Below are 19,676 nucleotides of genomic sequence, written 5' to 3'. Positions count from 1 at the left end.
CACCTGTACTCGACTTGATGGTCTCCTGTCCGACCGTTTGGCCCAGCAGGTCGTACTGATTCAGGCGGGAGTTTTCTCCTTCCACCACCACCGAGTCCGAGGCGTTCCGGGTCCAAGCGTAAGTCACTTCTGAGATGGTGTAGGCGTCTAAAACGAGGGAAAGAAAATAGATAAACCCATGTGAGCAGATGTCTTGAGCAGATGTTGCTATTGATGTTTTGGTTTTTTGGCGGTTTTTTTATTATTATAAAGACTCAAATAAAAAAGAGATAGACTATATTGTTCTTGTTGCTGGATTTATAAAAGGGGAAAATCTTTAGAGAGAGAAAAAAAAAATTCCCTCAGTTGAAGATGTCATTTGTAAAACACCAACAAGCAATCGATGCGTGGTGACATTTGGCCTTTTCAATCACTCCCAGCAAACACTGGAAATGAAATGCGAAAGCTTGTCTGATGAAATAGAAAGACCTCCCAGCCCACTCATATTCTTAGTTTATTACTTAGAACTGAAACATTCTGCCAATCATGCAGCGCAAAAGACTGCAAATGAGCAAAAACCATGTGGGACTGGTGTAGGTCACCATTCGAATGCACTGAAGCCAAGCAGGCGCTTTTCCATTACATGGGAAGTCAAGGCATTTCAGACGTGACCCGACATGTTATGATGATAATAACTTACAGTATTTTGCTTTTAACACCTTAAAAAAAAGCTTCAATCAGAATAAAAAGAAGAAAGAAACTCATCCAAATGAAATGGAGCCATAGCAATAGCAAAGTGTTTTAATTTCTTCTATTTGGATGAGTTTAAAGCCATGAGAATATCATCTCCGTCCGTTAACGGCGCTTCCTTCACATCTCTTCAGATGCTGATGCATGTTTTGTTTGAACTGAAGGGCCAGAAAAATGAGCCATGCATTTCAGCTTGCGCTCAGCTCTTAGGCTGCTGTCTATGACCAAAGAACCGGTGAGAAGAAGAAGAAGAAGAAGAAGAAGAAGAAGAAGAAGAAGAAGGAAAGAAAGAAAGACAGCATTTTTTTTCAAGTTCCCTCAGGCACTATCATCATCAGAGTTACTCACAGCTGCCAAACTTTAGAGGACAGGAGTGAAAGTCCATGGGGAAGTCCTCCAGATGCATGGGGCACTCTGCATGCACAGTTAACCTGCGTCCAATTCACAGAAAATTAAGAAAAACTCTGCAAAAGCACGAGAAAAGTAAACAGCACAGATTAGGCACCAAACTCCAAACGAAACAGGCGACCCGCAGCCCTCATGCACTATTCAAGACCCTTCCCATCTGTAATGCCTTGAGAGGAAAATAATTCACCTTAACTGCAATCAGCGGAGCAAAGTAAACAAGGTACTGCAGAGAGCAGCACGCATCTCACACACACACACACACACACACACACACACACACACGGTCTGTGTGTGTCTGTGGCGAGGCTGGAGGTGCAGCTACATGATAACAATCTGCACTGCATGTATTATTAAAAACATTATTCCACCACTTCCAAAATAACTTGTAACGTTTTGTCAGTTAAAATCATCTTTCTCGAATAAAGATTTTCAAACTGTCTGGTTTCCAGGCACGCGGTCGTGAACAGATTTGAAAGAAACGTGTCAAACGTGCTAAAAAGTGTCAATATGCAATGTGCAACAGGTGGCAGAGGTAAATCAGAGCTTACTTTTAGGAGTTTGAACTATAAAATCTGTGGAGTCTGGACTGACCTCATGGTGTACAGCAGCGTCCCGTCGTCCTGGATCCTCAGCAGTTTGTTGGGCATGGTCATGTTGTGAGCCACAGACTTCTTCCCGTTGTGGAAGAAGGTGTCGGGCGTCCAGATCTTGCTCGCCATCAGGTTGTTGAGGGGCAAAATGTTCATGGGTCCGCGGAATTTCAACCGCTCGTCCTTCCAGCTTTGCCGGAAGAAAACATCGATGGTGTACTCCTGAGGACGGGGAAACAGAGGTGAGCCTCACGGCGTCTCCTGCCTGCATGTCCTGATACACAGGTTGAACCAGGGTTAGAGAGAAAGTCACCGTTTCATGTTCAAATGTGAAATAACAGGTACAAAATATCTACAAAATATTTTAGATTTTAGAGTGGTACCTTATTTTACAGGGCTGAAAGAATTCATTGTAGACTGAAGACATTCAAGTCCATTTAAAGTTTTTCTGGTTTCTTGCACACTGATAGATGACAGATTAATGTCGTAAAGTCGAGCTACGCTGACATTTTAGCATCTCTGGATCCTTCATCCAGAAGTTTTCAGGTAAGGAAACAGATCCGTGTGTATTTAACATAAAACACACCAGTTTTTTTTTAGCTAATTTTGACCTTTTAGAAGAAATTCCTGAGTGGAAACTACATCTGACATAAGATTATCAATCTAGTAAGCTGTCTGCTTTAGTGTTTATACCTCCACACTTTCGACCAATATCCAACTTGTAGATTCACCTGAGTTTCAACCGCATCGACAAAGCTTTTCAAATATCTATCCAGAGGCCGACATGGAGCAAAAACATTGTAATGGAGTTTTAATGTCTTTAAGATCAGACAAAAGGCAAAAATAATTAATTCAAGTTACAAGTTGGAAGCTCATACTAGTTGACAGTGTGTGTCGTGTGTTTTTAGCCTAACATGAACCTTTCAATTGTGCAATTGCATTTCTACTTTTTATGTGTGTGGAAGCAATAAACTATTAAGAAAACACATTTATCATGAACAATATTTCTATTTGGATGAAAAATGATGATTCGGCTAAGAAATAAAGGAATTTCACAACAATTTATGGAGGCATTTGGCTTTAAAATTTCTTTAATATATTGAACGAATGGACACATTTCAGAGAAATGGATTGGTTATTTTAGTTTTTCTCTCATGCACTGCCCGACCTTATTTTAGTTTTGTATCTTGTCATCTTGGTTTGGCGCTCAGGAGTCAGCAGATGTGGGATTAAAAGCCCCGGAGTGTGTCTCACACAGTTCAGCCATACGTTCAGCTTAAATCGGTCCTCTTTTGTTCTCCCATGAATGGCAATGAAGTTTCACTCAGCATGAACTAAAAACAGCGCACGTCTCCTCGAATACAAGCAGCGCTTCTTCACAACTGACTTCACCTGCCACTGCTTTAAAAAAAAAACAAAACAAAAAAAAGCAAGCCGGGGCCCTGAATGGCTTTCTTTATTTGTCAGAGCTCGATCGAGGTGAAGTCTGCACGCTCTCCTGAGTCGGTTCTTTCCCGAGCTGGCTCCGGGGCCACGACAACCTCTTGACCCACAATCCTCTGTTGTCAAAAGAGACCACACACACGGGAAGGGATTGAGGGCAGGAAGCGCTGCGCTGTGAAATGTGTGTACGTGTGAGAGTGCGTGCGCCTGTGTGATTCACACGTAGCTCGCGAGGGCGAGATGCAGAGCCACGAGTTCCTCCAGAGATTTCTCTTCTCCTCCCTCCCTGTCACAGCTGAAAAGCCTCTGACATTTAGACCTCCAGACGATGGAGGTGTCCAGTAAAACGGCGTCTAATTCAATCCTTCGGCGGCTCTTACAGTATGAAGACGAATCTGCTTTTCGGGGAGTTTCGGCCGTCGTCTGGCTGATTGTGGGAGCCTTCAATCCAGCAGGGTGCAACAAATCAAGCGATGCAGGAAATATGAGCCATTTGATGTGGAAAGAAAACCCTCAGTCTGCACAACAAGCCACTGCTGCTTGTTTTCCACTGAAAATCATTCAGATACTGATTTAATTGTGAGTCTCAATGTTTGTTTTTATCTTCAAATTCATCCATTCAGAGGAGATCTTTTTACTGCATATATTTAAGTTAAAACAGCTGCTTTCTCTCTGCCACACATCTCTACAGCTCCACAAAAAAACACCAAAATTGAGAGCCTTTCACTGAAGTGAACGTGGTGACAGTGCAGCAGTGGTTAGCACTCTCGCCTCACATTGAGAAAATCCTCAGTTTGAGCCCAGGTGAGGGTCTCTGAGGGTCTAAAAACAGGCATCTGAGGTTCATTTGTGTCTCTGATGTCGTCTGTACCTGTTCAGGATGTACACCAGGCTGTAGCAACACTTCTGCAAACCGCTAACCCGGTTTATACATCCTTCATGAACACATTAAAAAAACAGACGCAATCATCAGAACAAAACATGTTTCCGAGGCGTTTGTGACATTGCCAGTCGTACATTATTTATTAGCATAAATTCCTCCCAGTATTTCGTAGGACTCGTTACACTCGCCTGGTACTGAATACTTATGTAGGCAAATGTGCTGCATCTATAGGGTGTGTGAATGGATGGCTGGATGGATAAGAAGCTGCCATTGGGAAATAAACCAGGAAAATCAGCATCTTATTTCCTAGTTTTGTGTAATTTTTTTTAAAATAAACATTAATTCTCTATAGCTGTTTTCTATACTGCACTATTGAGCAGCGGTTGCCGGGCGCTGAATGAAGGCAGGGGATCCCACATTCTAGAAATGTGATATAATCTTTAATTAAAAGAAATCTTTGAGGTGTTTTTGTCTTCTTTGTGCGGCTCAGGATCATGAAGACGGACATGGCCACACTTTTTCCTTCCCTTTCACTGTTTCTAATTATTTCCCTTGGCTTTCAGAGATCTTTAATAAATCCTGCAGACCACACAACAAGGGGCCGACCTCAGCAATCAGCTGAATTGCTCCGGTGTCTGAATAAATCAATCACATCAGAAGGAAATATTTCATTTTCTCTCTCATTTTTTATGAGACAGCTGCTCCGCCAGAGCAAAAGGCTGAAATAAATCATGTGTTTTTAGCCTCCTGCCCAATTTTTTTTTCCCCCGTGCCATATGTTCATTTTACATGTGAATAAGTCATAAAATGCATCAAATCGGAGCATAAATCGATGAATACGAGCCCGTGGACATTTGGCTGGACTGCATCTGTGCCTTTGACCTCGCCGGGTTTGGCTCGGTTTTTCGGTTATGAGCACCAACGGCTGCAGCGAAGACCCACTGTGATCACCACCGCCCGTGGAAGAGGAGGAGGAAAAAAAGCTTTTCCTGTCAGCTGTTTGTGTGTTTGTCCATCTGTTTATTGAAGGGATGCATTTCGAAGCAGGGAGCGTGCGCTGATCACTGCTGGTAAAATTAAAGCAAAAAAATCCCAGCCTTTAGCCTAATATGTCTGAGTCTTAGACCTGCTCCCTCTTAAGTGGTGGTTTGTGTTCGGCTAAGAGCCTCCTGATTAGCATATCTTTCAGAGGCCAGTGCATTGAACATCCAGCGTCTTCATTGTTCAATCAATACATCAATCACTGGGAAAACGGGTGCCGGACAATAGAAAGGATGCTGTTGATATGACGTGAAAGGTGGGCGCATGTTTCCGAATGATAAACAGGGAAGCCCAGGATAAACAAAGGAGTGACTAGAATAACAAGATGATTCTCAATAATTTATAAGATGAAAATTGTCAGATGAATAGGCGTTGTGCCGGAGTGAGGAATATTCGTCCTACTTCAGTGAGCAGAGAGGGACGTAAAAAAAAAACAAAGTGATGCGATTATAAGTGCAGGAGAAGCCATAATAAGCCTAAAAATAAATCCGCAGAGGCATATTTTCCTCTTTTTAAAGGGGAGCAGGGAGTGTTACTCCTCACAACAACAGAAACAATTAGTGAAGCAGAATAAAACCGAAGTCTTTACTCACCATGTCTGTGTCTGAAACGGGTCCAAAGCTGGTGACGAAGATGTTTGTCTTCACCTCGGTTACCCTGTCTGGATCAGAGAAAACAAGTCAGAGGCACCAAAAAACACAGTTCAAACACTGAAAAAAAAAACACACAAAAACAAGCACGGATGGGTTTGGGTCGTGCATACTGTTCACAGCTACACATCTAAAAAAGTTCGAACAGGAGAGAAAATGACATAAAACAGCCAGCAGGGCATTCTGGGACCAAGATAGCAGAGGTTTGCCAATCTGTACAACATCTCATCCTCAATGTTAGAATAATTTCAGGAAGAAAAGTCCCTCAACATGACAATGAACTTTGAATATCCCTCCATCTGCGGTGTATAATGTCATCAAACCAATAAGCCGCAGTGGAGAAACGTGTTTGCACAAGGACACCAGCACAAGGCTGAAGGTCAGCAGTGAATGCTGGTGGTCTCCAGGCCCGCAGGCAGCGCTGGAATCAGAACAGACATGATGCTGAGCTGGAAACCACTGCATGGGCTCATATCAGGAGCACACGCTGAAACCACTGTCTGTGAACACAGTTACCTGAAGGAAGACACACACACACCAAAAAAAAAAAAAAAAAAACACTGCCCATGTTTTCTGGAACGAGAATAATTCATAATGGACTGAGGCGGAATGGATCTGTGATAGTATGAGGTTACATCAGTGTCCATGGACTCAGCAGCTTCTACGTGTGGAAAAAGCAGCATCAACCACAGGCGTGGAGGATGTAAAGAAGACACGTCTTCCTGAGAATATGGGCCCAGTTTAGCCAGATCCTGCACAAAGCGTGCTGAATGACTTAAGGATAAACGCCATGAGTGATGCTGAACAGAAGGAACCAAATGAAGGCTTTGTGAGGAGGAAAATATCTTACAACGTGGGATCGGCCGTTGCGAAACTCACAAGATTCTCACAGTCTGAACTCTTTTCTGCTGCTCTAACTCTGTTTTCTGCTGCACTTTTCAATCATTTTCACTTTAAATTCTGCTGTGTATATTTTGCTTTTAGGTGACATTCAACTTGCTCTGTCAGTAGTAAAGGAGGGTTTTTCTGTGGTGCTGTAGCAACATTCTGTTGTCACACAGTGACACCTAGTGGTCCAAAACGATATGTACAAGTACACTGTGAAGGGGGTCCGCTTCAACACGTGTGCACAATATCAGTTTGTGTGAGTTTTTAAATGTGCAAAGCTTTGTTAGACTTGTCTTTCAGGAAACGCCTTCATATTTCAGCGTGTTAGCCTTAGACCACATATTGCCTTCACAGGGCTTTTCACCAACAGAAAACATCTGACATATGAAAAAATACATACATTCAGCAAAGATGAAGAAGAACTGTTCTGCAGAGCTTCACCTCCTCGCTGCTGTTTATAAAAGCTACACAATGAAAAAAAACTTGCTCCACTGGCTTCAAGCTACAAATGAGAAATCACAAATCCACGCATTCTTTTCATTCGCCATTGTCCAAACAGTTGTGTGTTCCACTTGAGGGGCCGGATTCATGTTGCTGCTGCACGCATGTGGCACGGCAGCGTAATGTGATTTCACTGACATCAAGCCGACGCTGTCTCACAGCCGCTGTGAAACCCAGCAGGTGCTGAAACTGCTGCCTCTAATTAAAAACAATCATCTGGAAAAACATGAATACACTGCATTTATCACAGTGGACAGCTCCGACAGCGAGGTCTCCTCAGAAAAGCAAACGCTCGTGGATTTTTAAGACGTTTCAGGTGTCACCCAACAAACCAGACAAGATTCTTAACAACGCTATATTTATGCAAATGGAAAAATTTGCCGCCATCTAAGAATGCAGCAGTATTATACAGGCAAAATGTGAATAATCAGGACGTTATTCATTTACAGTTTGTCTCTCTTTACCATTCAGTGTTCAGCTCACCGATACAACCCAAATCCACAACCCGCTCACACAGGATTCAATTTATTGAGCCAAAGCGACGTAAAAGCTTTGTTTCTAAGCGTATAAAATTTGTCCTGAATGTTCACGCCGATGCCACAGCCTGCTGTGTTTGCCGCTGGACTGATAGTGTGACTGCGCCGCCGCATCGGGTCCATTTGCTTTCACTACACTCTGTCTCTTTCAATAATTACTGAAGCTCAATCTCTCATGCTTGGTCAATTCGAAAAGCTTTCACGTTTTACTCCACACTCGGCGCTGCGCCGCAAACAGCATCTTACATAGCGTCTAAAGAGATCATTACTCTTGGTAAAGTGCTCTCGTGTATGGCGAGGTGAGCCTCCATCCACGCGGCTCCATCAGGACGCAGGGTGGAAGTGGTTGATAATGGAGCGCAGGCTTCTCAAAGGGTTCTACTCTGCAGTTCCACAGACAGAACTGTCTTCTCTCCAGATCTTTTCTTTTGTGTGTCATGATTGTAAATTAAAAAAAAAAAAAAAAAAAACTGTTTTCTCAGAGTTAACGGGATCCGCGAAGCATGGCGTCAGGATGAGATCGATGAATGGAACAGAAATGGTAAATCTCGGTCTGTTGTCTTCTTCTCTGGTTCTGGTGAAGTAAATCATGACGGACCGGTTCGCTGCTGGCCAAGAGCTTCAATCTATTTAGTGAGACGTGCAGCCGGGTGTTTTTTATAACACAAACAAGCGTCCTGGTATGTGAATAAGCCTGATTTAAAGGGATCTTTTTTTATTTACCCCTGCACATGGGGCCCTCCATTAGTTTGATTTATTTATTTTGTTGACGCACAGAAGAAGCAGCACCTCAGCAGAAAGCATGTCTGACACTAAACGCCATCTTGCTGTGCTTCTCCTTCAGACACTCTGGGCTTTAGCGCACAGGCCACAACATTCAGACGCCGCTAATGGACGCCAGGCTGCACGTACGGAAACGATGCAGATCGATGCATAAAGTCTTTCAAAGCTGCACAGCAGCCAAACACACAAGTTCCCTCATCAAGTTGAAACTGTGATTTGAGGAGTGGAGCGTCCTGCAGTATTTTATAGTACACACATTTCTATTTGTGAATATTTCTGATATTCTGTTTTCTCTTTCATGTGATTTCATGATGTCTTCACTCATTCAAACATTTGTTTTCTGTTGTCTTTTATATGAAGCACTTCGTAGCCATGGCTACAAGAGGGCCGTATGGTGTAGCTGTTGCTAGCTGAATGCAGACATCGTTTGATGTGAATTCTGAGAAAGTTCTGCCTTCAGCCACAGATCTGACCGCTTTGTGCGAATGGGTGAACGTGAATAACACTAACACGAGCTTTGAGGGCTGCTCAAGCGACGGAAAAGCTCAATATAAGTGGAATTCATTTGACCTTTTATCACTGACTTACTAACCAACATATCTTTGAAACATATGGTCTGGTCTGACGGTGGAGCAGTCTTCATCACAGATTTGATCGTTTTACTCGCCTTGTTTCCCGCTGTTCAGTGATAAAAACACACACCACGCCCAGTGAAAACACAGGACCGGGTGAATTTCTCAGAACATGTGAAGAAAGATGAGTAATGTATGACTTGTGAACACGCGTTCTTGATGTTTCTACTGCAACATGAATCTCCACAAGGTATGAATTATGAATGAAACAATAGGATGTTTTTTTCACTCTGTTTGTTTTTCAGCATGACGAGCTTCAAATAAAATGCAACAAGCATTAAGTAGTATTGCAATAACTACGTGATTTGCAAGGAACACAAAGACCATGATGTTCATGTCTCTGATAAATAGCATTGTTCTGGAAACATTTACTGAAATCGCCTTTTGTGTGTGACTTGTTGCACTGGTCTGTCTGTAGTTTTCATGTTGTCAGGGATCTGAGTGGAAATCTGCTCACAGCCTCTCCCCCTGCTCGGTTTCCTGGACTGCTTGCTGCTTGTTGTGAATCCACTGTATATGTAAATGCAGCCTCGTTGACATTTGTCATAGGAAACTCCTGATGAAGGCTGCCAGATTCAATCAGTTTATCATCAGCACTGACACCGGGCAGGTGATGATTTTCTTCTTCTTCTTCTTTTTTTTTTTTTTTTTGCCATGTTGGGATTGCATCGTGATTGGATACACGGCCCTGCATCAAATAAACAATATGACAAAAAAAAAAAAAAAAAAGACAAGTGTGTGGAAAAACCACCCAAATGACAAGCTCCATTCTATTTGTATTGTGAAACATGAAACACGGTGGAACAAATCCACCAGCAAAAACTGACTCCACTTTTGCAGTAGCAAAGCTAGAAAAGCACAGCCCTGAGGGAGAATACGCATTTAAAAATACCAAGAGTGCACTTAATGCCGGCGGACACGAGGATACTTATTTATGGGAACGAGGACAATACCTAAAGTTCATTTATTCAGCAGGAACAGTCATAAACACGTGCTCTTCATATGATCTGAATCATTTGGTACAGATGGGCCTGCTGAACCATGTTTAATTGGTAAGAAACGACCTGCCTGTGTCCGGGACTGTGCATTCCACTGTGCAACTACCCAAATGTCATCTTAACTCTTCCCAGTTTGGTGAGCCGCAGAGCGCATCGGCGAAAAACCCGCTGCTGGAGCACCGCAGTGTGAAACGCCCCGCCACAACAGTGGCTTAAAAACATGAATATATCCACTTCCAGGGTAAATATCTTGGACTGATGTCTGGATTAGATGTGTTAGTTTAACGCTAGTATTGTTGACCAACCCAGCTGATAACCACCTCAGAGCTTTGAACCTGACAGTGCATAAGTTCAACACTGAAGAATACTTTAAGATGTTTGCACCCACTCTCATTTTGAAAAGTGACAAATAAAAGACCAGAGTTTTGTTGACATGAGCCGAGGCTTGGTGCGGTTTCAGAGGTCTCCCCTTGTCGACACGAGCTGCAGCTCCGAGCACGAACTGGTAGCTCCATAACACTTTTTTTTCTTCTTCTTCTTCTTTGGGTGGAAAAACAAATTAGTGGAAGAAGTGTGAACGTGAACAGAAGCGAGCGGCCGTGCAGTCACAGCGATGACGATGCAGGAGCAACTGTGCTTCCTGCGCTCACGCCGCCGCCGCCGCCTGGCTCGACTTCAGGGGAGGCGACAAAGAACCAGTTGATGCATTTTAAAAGAGCACTTGAAGGCGAGAAGTATGAAAACTCATCGTGGGATTAAAGCAGCTTGAACTGCGAGAGCAGGAAAAAAAAAATCTGTTTTTGATTGTAAAATCTGACGGCGGTCGGATTCTGTCTTGTTCTCTGTGAGCGGCGCTGTAATGAATTAATTGTTGAAACACTTACAGTTGTTGTTATTGTTTTTCCTCCCCCTTCAAAGCTCCTCGCAGCCCCAAGGGGACACTTGGGTTCATCTTGAAAACCTCTGCCCTAGATTCATCTTCCATCTTTGCTATTAGGCAATAAATGAAGCTACTTCCTCCCATTTGGTACAGTTTCATGAAATCCGCTGCTGCCACGTCTACCTCGGTGAGCTGTTCGGCTGTTTTGGCCTCATCTGGGTTATTTTTAGGCTGCAGCTCGCCTTCCTGTGTTTTTTGTCTACATGTGTAGCAGTCCAGAACAGCTGCTTTCAAGACGAGCAAATGTGTGGTTTTTTTTTTTGTTTTTTTGTTTTTTTGAGGAAAGTCACCATTTTTTTCAGCGATGTGCCGTGTATGTACAGCGTGTTCGTATGTGCTGCCTTGCTTTGAAGGAAACGACTGAATGTTTGATGATTCATACACTGAAAGAAGAGTACATTAGATGCATTGGGACTCAGCCCCATTTCTCTCTCTCTCTCTCTCTCTCTCTCCCTCTCTCTCTCTCTCTCCCTGGCCCGCTACTTGAACCATGAAAGCCGTCAAAGGGACGGACTCTTTATCCCTGAATACAGAGCATGTATGAGCGAGCACACTCATGCAGCTGTGATGAGGCTCTTTTTCAGTCATTATAAACGTGTTATAAACCAACGTCCAGCGGAGCGTTAACATGTTTTCTCCCACAGATGAGACATATAGATCTAATGTGGCTGCGATGTGGAAAATTGCATCTGATGTCATTTTGTGCTTCTTCTTCTTCTTCTTCTTCTTTTTTTTTCTCGTTTTTTTCGTGCTGCGGTTTCGTCCCGCTGTACGTTAATGGCTGCGGCGTGGGAACAGCTCTGAGCGGCGAGGGGCCGGGCCTCCGCTGGGGTTAACTCTTATAAAAATGTATGGGCTCGTTGGTCCTGTAGCACACTTGAAAGCTTCTAATTTATGTTTTTAATGTTTCATGGAAGTGTTTTACTTCAGACAGCGGAAGTCTTGCCTTCGACGCGACTCCGTCCTCACAGCTGAGGAAATTTCTCAGTTGAAACTCCACACGAATTTCCACCTGTCATAATACCATATATACATCTACCTGCACTAAAGACCAGCGGAAGGATCTAATAATTAGCATTTTTTTTCCGCCCAGCAAACAGGCTTGTAGCACTTAAAGCGCAGGTCCAGTTGAACAGGCTCACGCTGCCAAGCCAAAGGAGGTCTGCTCCCCATATGGCAGCTCCTGGGCTGGGCTGATGGCCCCAGGAATTAGAATTTCAAATGGCACCAAATCCTGAGGGAGGAGCTCAGCTTTGGGGGTGAGGGGCCAGCTGGAAATGAGATGCCAAACATGGAGGATAATGGGAGAGGTGAGGAGGAAAGAGAGGAGCGCTGTGGAGGAGAAGAGGCTCCTCCAATACCAAAACACCGTCTCCTCAGTGTGAAGAGAATATTTTTTAAGTTGTTCATGTTTAAATACTGTAAATTTGAAGACTTTACAAAGCAACCGATGAACCAAAAGCAAATGAATTGCTGTAAATCTATCGTATTATGACTTTTATCTCAGTAAATTAAGAATGGTTTTGTGAACTTATGAACAAATAATTACTGCAGGGGTCCAAAATCTGTAACTACAGCCGTGTCACAGCTATATAAACAGACACTGTCAAATATAGAAAATAAAATATAAAATATAGGTTTTTGAAACATTTACATCATTAAATGAGTCTAACCCAAACTCTAAAACAAATCCGTAAAAATACAGCAGAAGCTACTGGGGTAATATGATGGAATTTTCTGTTTTGATCTTTTTACAGGATTTTCCAACATTTTTTTTCTTAGTGCAATGCATTGTGGGTACACTAAGAAAAATTCCATAATAATACGGTAGAAGCTACTGTGGTAATATGATGGAATTTTATTTTTTTATTTATTTTTTTACAGGTTTTTCCTCCATTTTTTTCCTAAATGCAATGCATTGTGGGTATAACACTTCTTGGCAGATAACCAGGATTTGCCCAATTAGCTCCGTTTCAGAAAGCTTCAACATTCAGCCACGAGGGATGGCGACCTTTCACATCTGAACCGATACGGTACCCGGGTCTAGTGATGGCCGATCCCGGCTTTGTGGAAGCTTCGACACTTGATTCAAGAAGTGGTTTATTACTGGAGGCTTCAGTGACGCGGTGCTCGTATACGACCTCTAGTGGTCAATCACACGAAGTGCAATCGAGACCTGTCGGTTATTGATTGATGGGCTGTTTGGGATTTTACTTGCCATGCACATTCCTGTTCAACTACGCTACATGGTTGTTAGAAACACCAGAAAAACAAAACAGTTGTTCCCTTTTTTGACTTTTTTTTTTATTATTTTTATTTTTTATGTGCACCAACAAAGTCTTTGATGCAAGATCTGATGCGCTCGGTGTGAATATTCCAGAAAAATTCAAGCATGAACTTAACTCTCTGCGGGGTTTGATGTGGACATTTTGGCTGCTGCTGCTTTCCAGGAAGTGGAGTGTGAGTTATATAATCTAAATGTTTTGTGGACAGAGTGTGTTTGTCAGTTCATCCAGAGGGGACTGCTGCCAAAGGTTATCGGCACCACAAAAGCTGATGTTAAATGAAGTGTTCTCACTCCAAATGAGTCCTCAACCGTTATAAAAAAAAAAAAAATGAAATAAATAAAAAAGAGGGACACGTGCCACTTCGTAACAACAGCTTCCCAAGTTGCACGCAGTGAAAAAGTTCTCACCTCCCAGTCCAGGCCGCAGACGGTTGTCGTATCCATCCAGCAGGCTGTCCAGGATGCGGGTGAACAGGGTGATGTTGGTGTTGAAGGCATCAGATGTGGCGTCTGCATTCACTGATCTGGTTGGCAGACACAGGAAATCAGCGTGACCGGCCGGGGCCACACGTCAGCACACCGGAGTCTGGTCACATTTTAAATAGATTTAGATTTAGCTTCCCGTCGGAGGCCGGCCGTGCAGAAAGCAAAGGGGTCGTTACGATCTGGCAGAGACCGCATGCATAAAACCCCCCCACACACGAGCACGCACAGCGTTTCTCAGCCACATGGATGACCCAGTTCAAGGCAGAACATTTGAGAGCCATCTGATCTTGGAGCCAAAACACAACTGAATATGCAAATGTAATCAGAGCAAAGATTCATGGTAAATAAATTCAGATAAGGTCCTACATTAAAGCTGGGTTTAATCACCACTGTTGACAGCTCATGTGTAGCAGCCTCAGGTTATGGGCATATTTTACTTGAAGCTGTCAATGGGAATACAATATTAATCACTTTTTTTCCTCCTTTTCCTTTTCTGTTTAGTACACGCGCCTCTAATTAGCATCAGTGAAAGTGCTGGATTAGTGTAGCCTACTTATCACCTCACATACTGGAAGCATTTCATTTCTAATTTCCAGGAGTTCTGTAGTGTGGCTGCTTCACTTCAAATCATCAACGCGGCGTGTCTTTAAGCTCTGCGAGCATCAAAAAGAGCATGAATTTTAAAATCTGCATTAGCATGGGGAGAAAACAACGTGGAATTTAAAACGTGTCCGTTGATATAAATCACTGCTGTCCAGGAGGATATATGCTGTGATCAATAACAAAAAGATTCATGTCTGAGGAAGGTGCTGGTCTTCATTTCTAATTAAATATAAGATGGTTTTTCAATTATATGTAACAATGTCAGTTACATGTTTAAATCAGAATGTGTTATGTTCAGAAAAACTGTGTCTCATGTTTCCACTGCTGTGTTTCAGTGGTTTACCTGCAGTGAACACATGAATATGTGAAAATGTTATTTTGATACATCAAGCATTTCTCTTTACTTTTAGTAACCATAAAAACATTCCCAATGTCTATCGACTTATTTCTTTACCTTGCATCTGAATGGAAGTCTGTCTATGGACACAGGGCATCTTTTCCTGCTGTAGGAATTCACTTAATTTATTGAGTTGTTCATTTATTTTCAAGCCGTTTGACATATGTGTTAACAGGAATGGATTCCTGAGACTTCGTATTAGAACCCAGAAATCTGATTTTATTAACTAAAACACACGAGACGACACAGAGGGGTGTGATCACACCCGCCTCAATCATGGTGTCACAACAATTAAAGCATAACCTGCTCTGATGGGGGTGATGACACAGAGCAGGGTGGCCAGATAGCAGCAGCCACACAGGTATTATCACAATTAACTCCAAGATAAAGTCCCAGGAAATAGCATCCCATAAGTCCTTGCTCTGTCCCACTGGCATCCCACCTCGACAATATAGCATATTTGATGTAATTCTGTCAGTTCTTCACTATAGTATTAATCTAGGTTTTCAATATGATTGTCTAATTTATCACATCAGTATTTATTGTTTGAGTTTCTGATTAATTACAATCAATTTACGTCGCTAACATCAACCCATTTATCATCCGTCTGTTTGTCCACCCATTTTATTCAGAGCAGAGCCGTGGGAGCTGCAGTCTGTCCCATGATGGACAGGCCGCCAGTTCATCACAAGGCTGGCAAGGAAGGCAGACACACACACACACACACACACACACACACACACACACACACACACACACACACACACACATCTACAGGCAATTTACAGTCACCAATTAAAGCCAACAAGGACTGTGTTTGGACTGTGGGAGGCTATTTGCTATTTGGGAAAAACCAACATACAGACACAGGGAGAAGACTTGAACATAAAGGAGCGGGATCAGGGTCAGCCATGCTAACCACTGCTCCACCGAGGCACTGTGTGTTGAGCCAGGTTAATTAAAAAACAAATATTTTTTTAATATTTTCTATTGATTCAGTCAAAAGGTGCCAATATTTGCAGAGAAATCAAGAGATTTTCCTGTTTTCTTCAAGCTTCTTAAGACACATGATGTTTTTTTTTGTTTGTTTTTTTTTTATTAAGTGAGGATTTAGATCCTTCTTATGCTACTTATAATATTCCCCAGTGGCTTATTTCCCCCCCCACCGAGCCTCGTCGGTGTGACAGTGACCCAAACATGAACAAAAGCTGCACTTTTATTTTGTTTTCTTGCTTTTCCGACCATAACATATCAAAAGGCCTTCTCTGGAAGAAGGGTTAAAAAAAAGGCCTCAGCATCACAAGTGGATGAAACTGTCGGAGACAAGTTTTTTAGAATCAGTGGGATCCTGATGCCTCAGGGGATTTTTTTTTTTTTTTTTTTTATTCCAGTGGCCTTATTTAAATCTCTCCCCTCCTCCTCAGACAGTGGATGTTTCCTCCCTTTGTCAACAGTCCCTCAGTGTAAGCAGCTGAATGGCCTGATCTGTCACTCTGGCCTATATTAAAAAGACACCTTCACACCTGACGTGATAATGTGAGATGTCCTCAGTGTGCAGGCCGAGCCAGAGGAAGAGGAAGAGGAAGAGGAAGAGGAAGAGCACAGAGCAGCAGGAAAATAACTGGTCATGAGAAATGTTTTTCTTTTTTGTTATTTTAAACAAAACATAGTTTCTGTGGATGATTTGATCTGAACACTGCAAGAACACTTTCAGGAATGTGTCATTTTAAATAGGCCAGTACAGGAAAACAAAACAAAACAGAACAAAAAAATCGAGGTTCTTGCAACAGAAAATTACCTCCATGCTCCCTTTTTTTTATGAATCTGTTTAGGGGAGGGGGGGTCAGGGGGGCACCCCCTCCAGTGGGAGTCCGCCCCTGGAGGCAGAGTGTGTGTGAGTGTGTGTGATCCACATTTCAGGGGGGCTCACCTGCTTTTCCAGAGGACTGCCAGAGCCAGCAGACAGATGAGGAGTGAAGGAGCGCTCTCTCTGCTCCACATGGCTGCTTCGACACCTACACACACACACACGCACACACACACACACGCACACACGCACACACGCACTTCTGTAATGGATGGACGAGGCTCAGTTTTAACCGGCTTGACATGCCTGTGGATTTAAGCCTGACCTGTGCAGACATAAAGGCCTGCAGATCCATGCATGCATGAAATACTGATTTCTGGGGATTCCCCTTCAGCGCGCAATAAATAGATAAATAAATAAACAAATAGACGGAGGAGGAGGGGGGAGGAGGAGATGGGGGAGAGAGAGGGGAGGGGGGGGGGGGGGGAAGCGGCAGAGACAGCTCCTGACAGTAATTAGTATTCACTGACACGTCCCACGCATTCACTCCCCGAACATTACTGTTACCAAAAATATGAGATCAAGCCGATCTGAAGCCACATTCAGGCGACAAAGACTGATCGACAATAACAGCAGCAACATCTGGAGATGGGAATGTTTAGAAACAAGCAAAGAAAACAAAAATAAGGAAAAGGAGAATGATCTGTAAGACGAGATAAGGTCCAGCATGCAGCTCCTCTCCCACGCTTCCCCTCCGACGATAATAATGGCCATCAATAATAAACACGCACGGAGCGCGTCTTTGTGCCGCGCAGGAGGAAGACAGAAGAAAGAAGACTCACCTCAAGTCTGAGAAGTACCTGCTGCAAGCGGCGAACGTCGAGGGTGCTCAGTGAAAGTTAAAGGCGATTCCCCCGCTGCCTCCGGTCTCGGTGCGGCTGAACGAGCGCAAGTCTGGACATGAGAACAAAGATGCGAGCGTGGAGAAAATCATGGTCCCAGCCGGCAGCAGCAGGAATGCCATGATAAAGGCGCTGTCTGTCATGGTCTTCCCCCTGCTCTCTCTCCCTCTCGGTTAGATATGTGTCCCCCAGAAATCATAAAATGCAGGACAAAGCAAAAGAGCTAAATGAAAATCATGACAGTGACCTGCAGAGAATGTGTATCTAAGTAAAAATGAATGACAATGGAAATAAAAAAAAAAGAAAAAAAGAAAATAAAAGCAGCAGTGGCGGGAGCTGATCCTGGCTTCAAACTGCCCTGTTCAGCATCCTCCACAGCTGGAGAGGAGCTCGATGTGAATCGTGATAAGCAAGGAGCACATCTCAGTCTCCCTGGTCTCCACACAAAAACTACAAAGGCTGAAGGAGGAGACGCACTGGGTCCTAGAGGCAGTTTGGTATGCACTCAGCAGCATCAGCAGCACCAGCCTGCCGCCCTGCAGACCCAGACCCAGACCAGGTCCCTGGTGCTGCTGCCACAGAGCGAGAGAGGCTGGGATGGAGGGATGGGAATGTCAAGTTCTGCTTCACCAGTTCAGGGACCTGTCAGATGTATCCTTAAATTAATACAATGAAATGATTTTAAAAATAAAAAAGGACAGTATCTGCAACTGTTGAACTTGGATCGTTTTTCATTTTGGAGCTTTATATTGAGTGAAAGAAATGTGTTGCTTTTGCAGTCATTTCCACTGTGTGTTTCTTTAAATTCAAAGTGATGTTATTTGGGAAACAGGGCAAGTCAAGTATTCATTCTTGTAGAAAAAATGCATTGCTCCATTGGGATACCCTACTCTGGGTTTTACTTGGAGAAACAGAGTCTATGAAGTGTTGTTTGGATTCCATTTTAATGAATGAATTAAAGTGTTTTATGAAAAACCTGCAAAAAATACCTGAATACAATCCTGTTTTGGAGGAGAGCAAATGGGAAACAAAGAGTTGAAGCTGAGCAGCCAAAAATGTGGAAATGAAGGCTGTTGCTGACACTTCTCTCTTTTTATGATATTTAGAACATCGACAAGTTGTCCGAAAGCCACCAAAACAAAACCCTTGATGAGTTTCTTCTCCATATTTCTGAATCCCACCTCGTCCTTTACCCTCACCCCAAGACCAACCAACCCACCACCATGACCACCAGCTACGCTTTTTTAACTCCTTTAGTTTCTTTTGCGATATCACGTGGGAATTTCCACTGCTGGACTACAGTCTTCTTAGATTTCCAGCTAGTGAAGAAGAATCGTCATTCAGGAGAATTATCGCTGGATCAAATGCTACTTCCCTTCCAATTAGACCTTAAAGGATATAAACCTTCCTCCAGAAGCCTGAAATTCCAGTTCACTCCTGCACTGCATGAAGAAAGGAGAGAAGAGCTCCAGTCTAAATCACATTTTCGTTCCACCTCAGCTGTCTTTCTGTGCTTTTTGGTCACTTCATTTCCTTGGATGTGTCCACTCGGTTTCGGTTTCTCACTTTCTTCAACCTTATGTTGCTATAAAAAAACAAAACAAACAAAAGCAGCTTCAGTGGTGCAAAAGCAATATTTTTATACAAATTATTGCACAGTGGACTGTCCAGTATTTTTTGGTGTAAACACAGTACATATAATGGTATTACATTCAGTTCAGGTTGGAGACTTTTATAAGAGCGAATGCGTCTCAGCTTTACGTAAAAACTGAGATCGCACAGAAGCACTGATCATTAGTGAAGCACGTCCGGGTATCTGATCAGTTGATCAAGTAAGCTCTGCCTCTGGGACCAGTATAGTTTACAACAGAGGTCCATCCACTGAAATACTGTCTGTGGCACGAGCAGCACTTTCTGATAGGTGGCCCAACATGTTGTGAACACTAAGTCACATAAAACATGTTTGTTTATTATTTTATTATTGTAGATGATTGTCAAGCCAGGGTACAGCTGAATGCATAAGAAATAAAGAAGCATGTTCTGCTGAGCTCCTCAGAAGGAGAGATGAATGGCCCTCCTGACGCTCCCCGTGTTGCAGCAAGACGGTTTATTGTGGAGGAAAAACCCACATGCTGCACTTCGCACAGCCAGTGGCTTCCTCTCAAATCTGAA

General features: G+C 43.2%; 1 protein-coding gene across 1 annotated transcript in view; it reads right to left on the bottom strand.

The window, feature by feature from the left end:
- The window catches only part of LOC115399173 (gamma-aminobutyric acid receptor subunit alpha-2-like), a 28,274-nt gene extending 11,478 nt beyond the window's left edge, over positions 1-16,796 (bottom strand). Inside the window, exons 1-6 of the mRNA XM_030106408.1 lie at positions 16,726-16,796; positions 13,718-13,833; positions 5,688-5,755; positions 1,729-1,949; positions 1,078-1,160; positions 4-147 (exon numbers count right to left, since the gene is read on the bottom strand). Coding sequence (XP_029962268.1) covers positions 4-147; positions 1,078-1,160; positions 1,729-1,949; positions 5,688-5,755; positions 13,718-13,833; positions 16,726-16,796 — 703 coding nt within the window. The remainder of the gene's footprint in view (positions 1-3; positions 148-1,077; positions 1,161-1,728; positions 1,950-5,687; positions 5,756-13,717; positions 13,834-16,725) is intronic.
- Between the last annotated feature and the right edge of the window lie 2,880 nt (positions 16,797-19,676).

This window comes from Salarias fasciatus, chromosome 2, assembly GCF_902148845.1.
Source record: "Salarias fasciatus chromosome 2, fSalaFa1.1, whole genome shotgun sequence".
NCBI lineage: Eukaryota > Metazoa > Chordata > Actinopteri > Blenniiformes > Blenniidae > Salarias > Salarias fasciatus.
The sequence above is the reverse complement of the archived record's forward strand: the minus strand, read 5'-3'. Positions and strand labels throughout refer to the sequence as shown.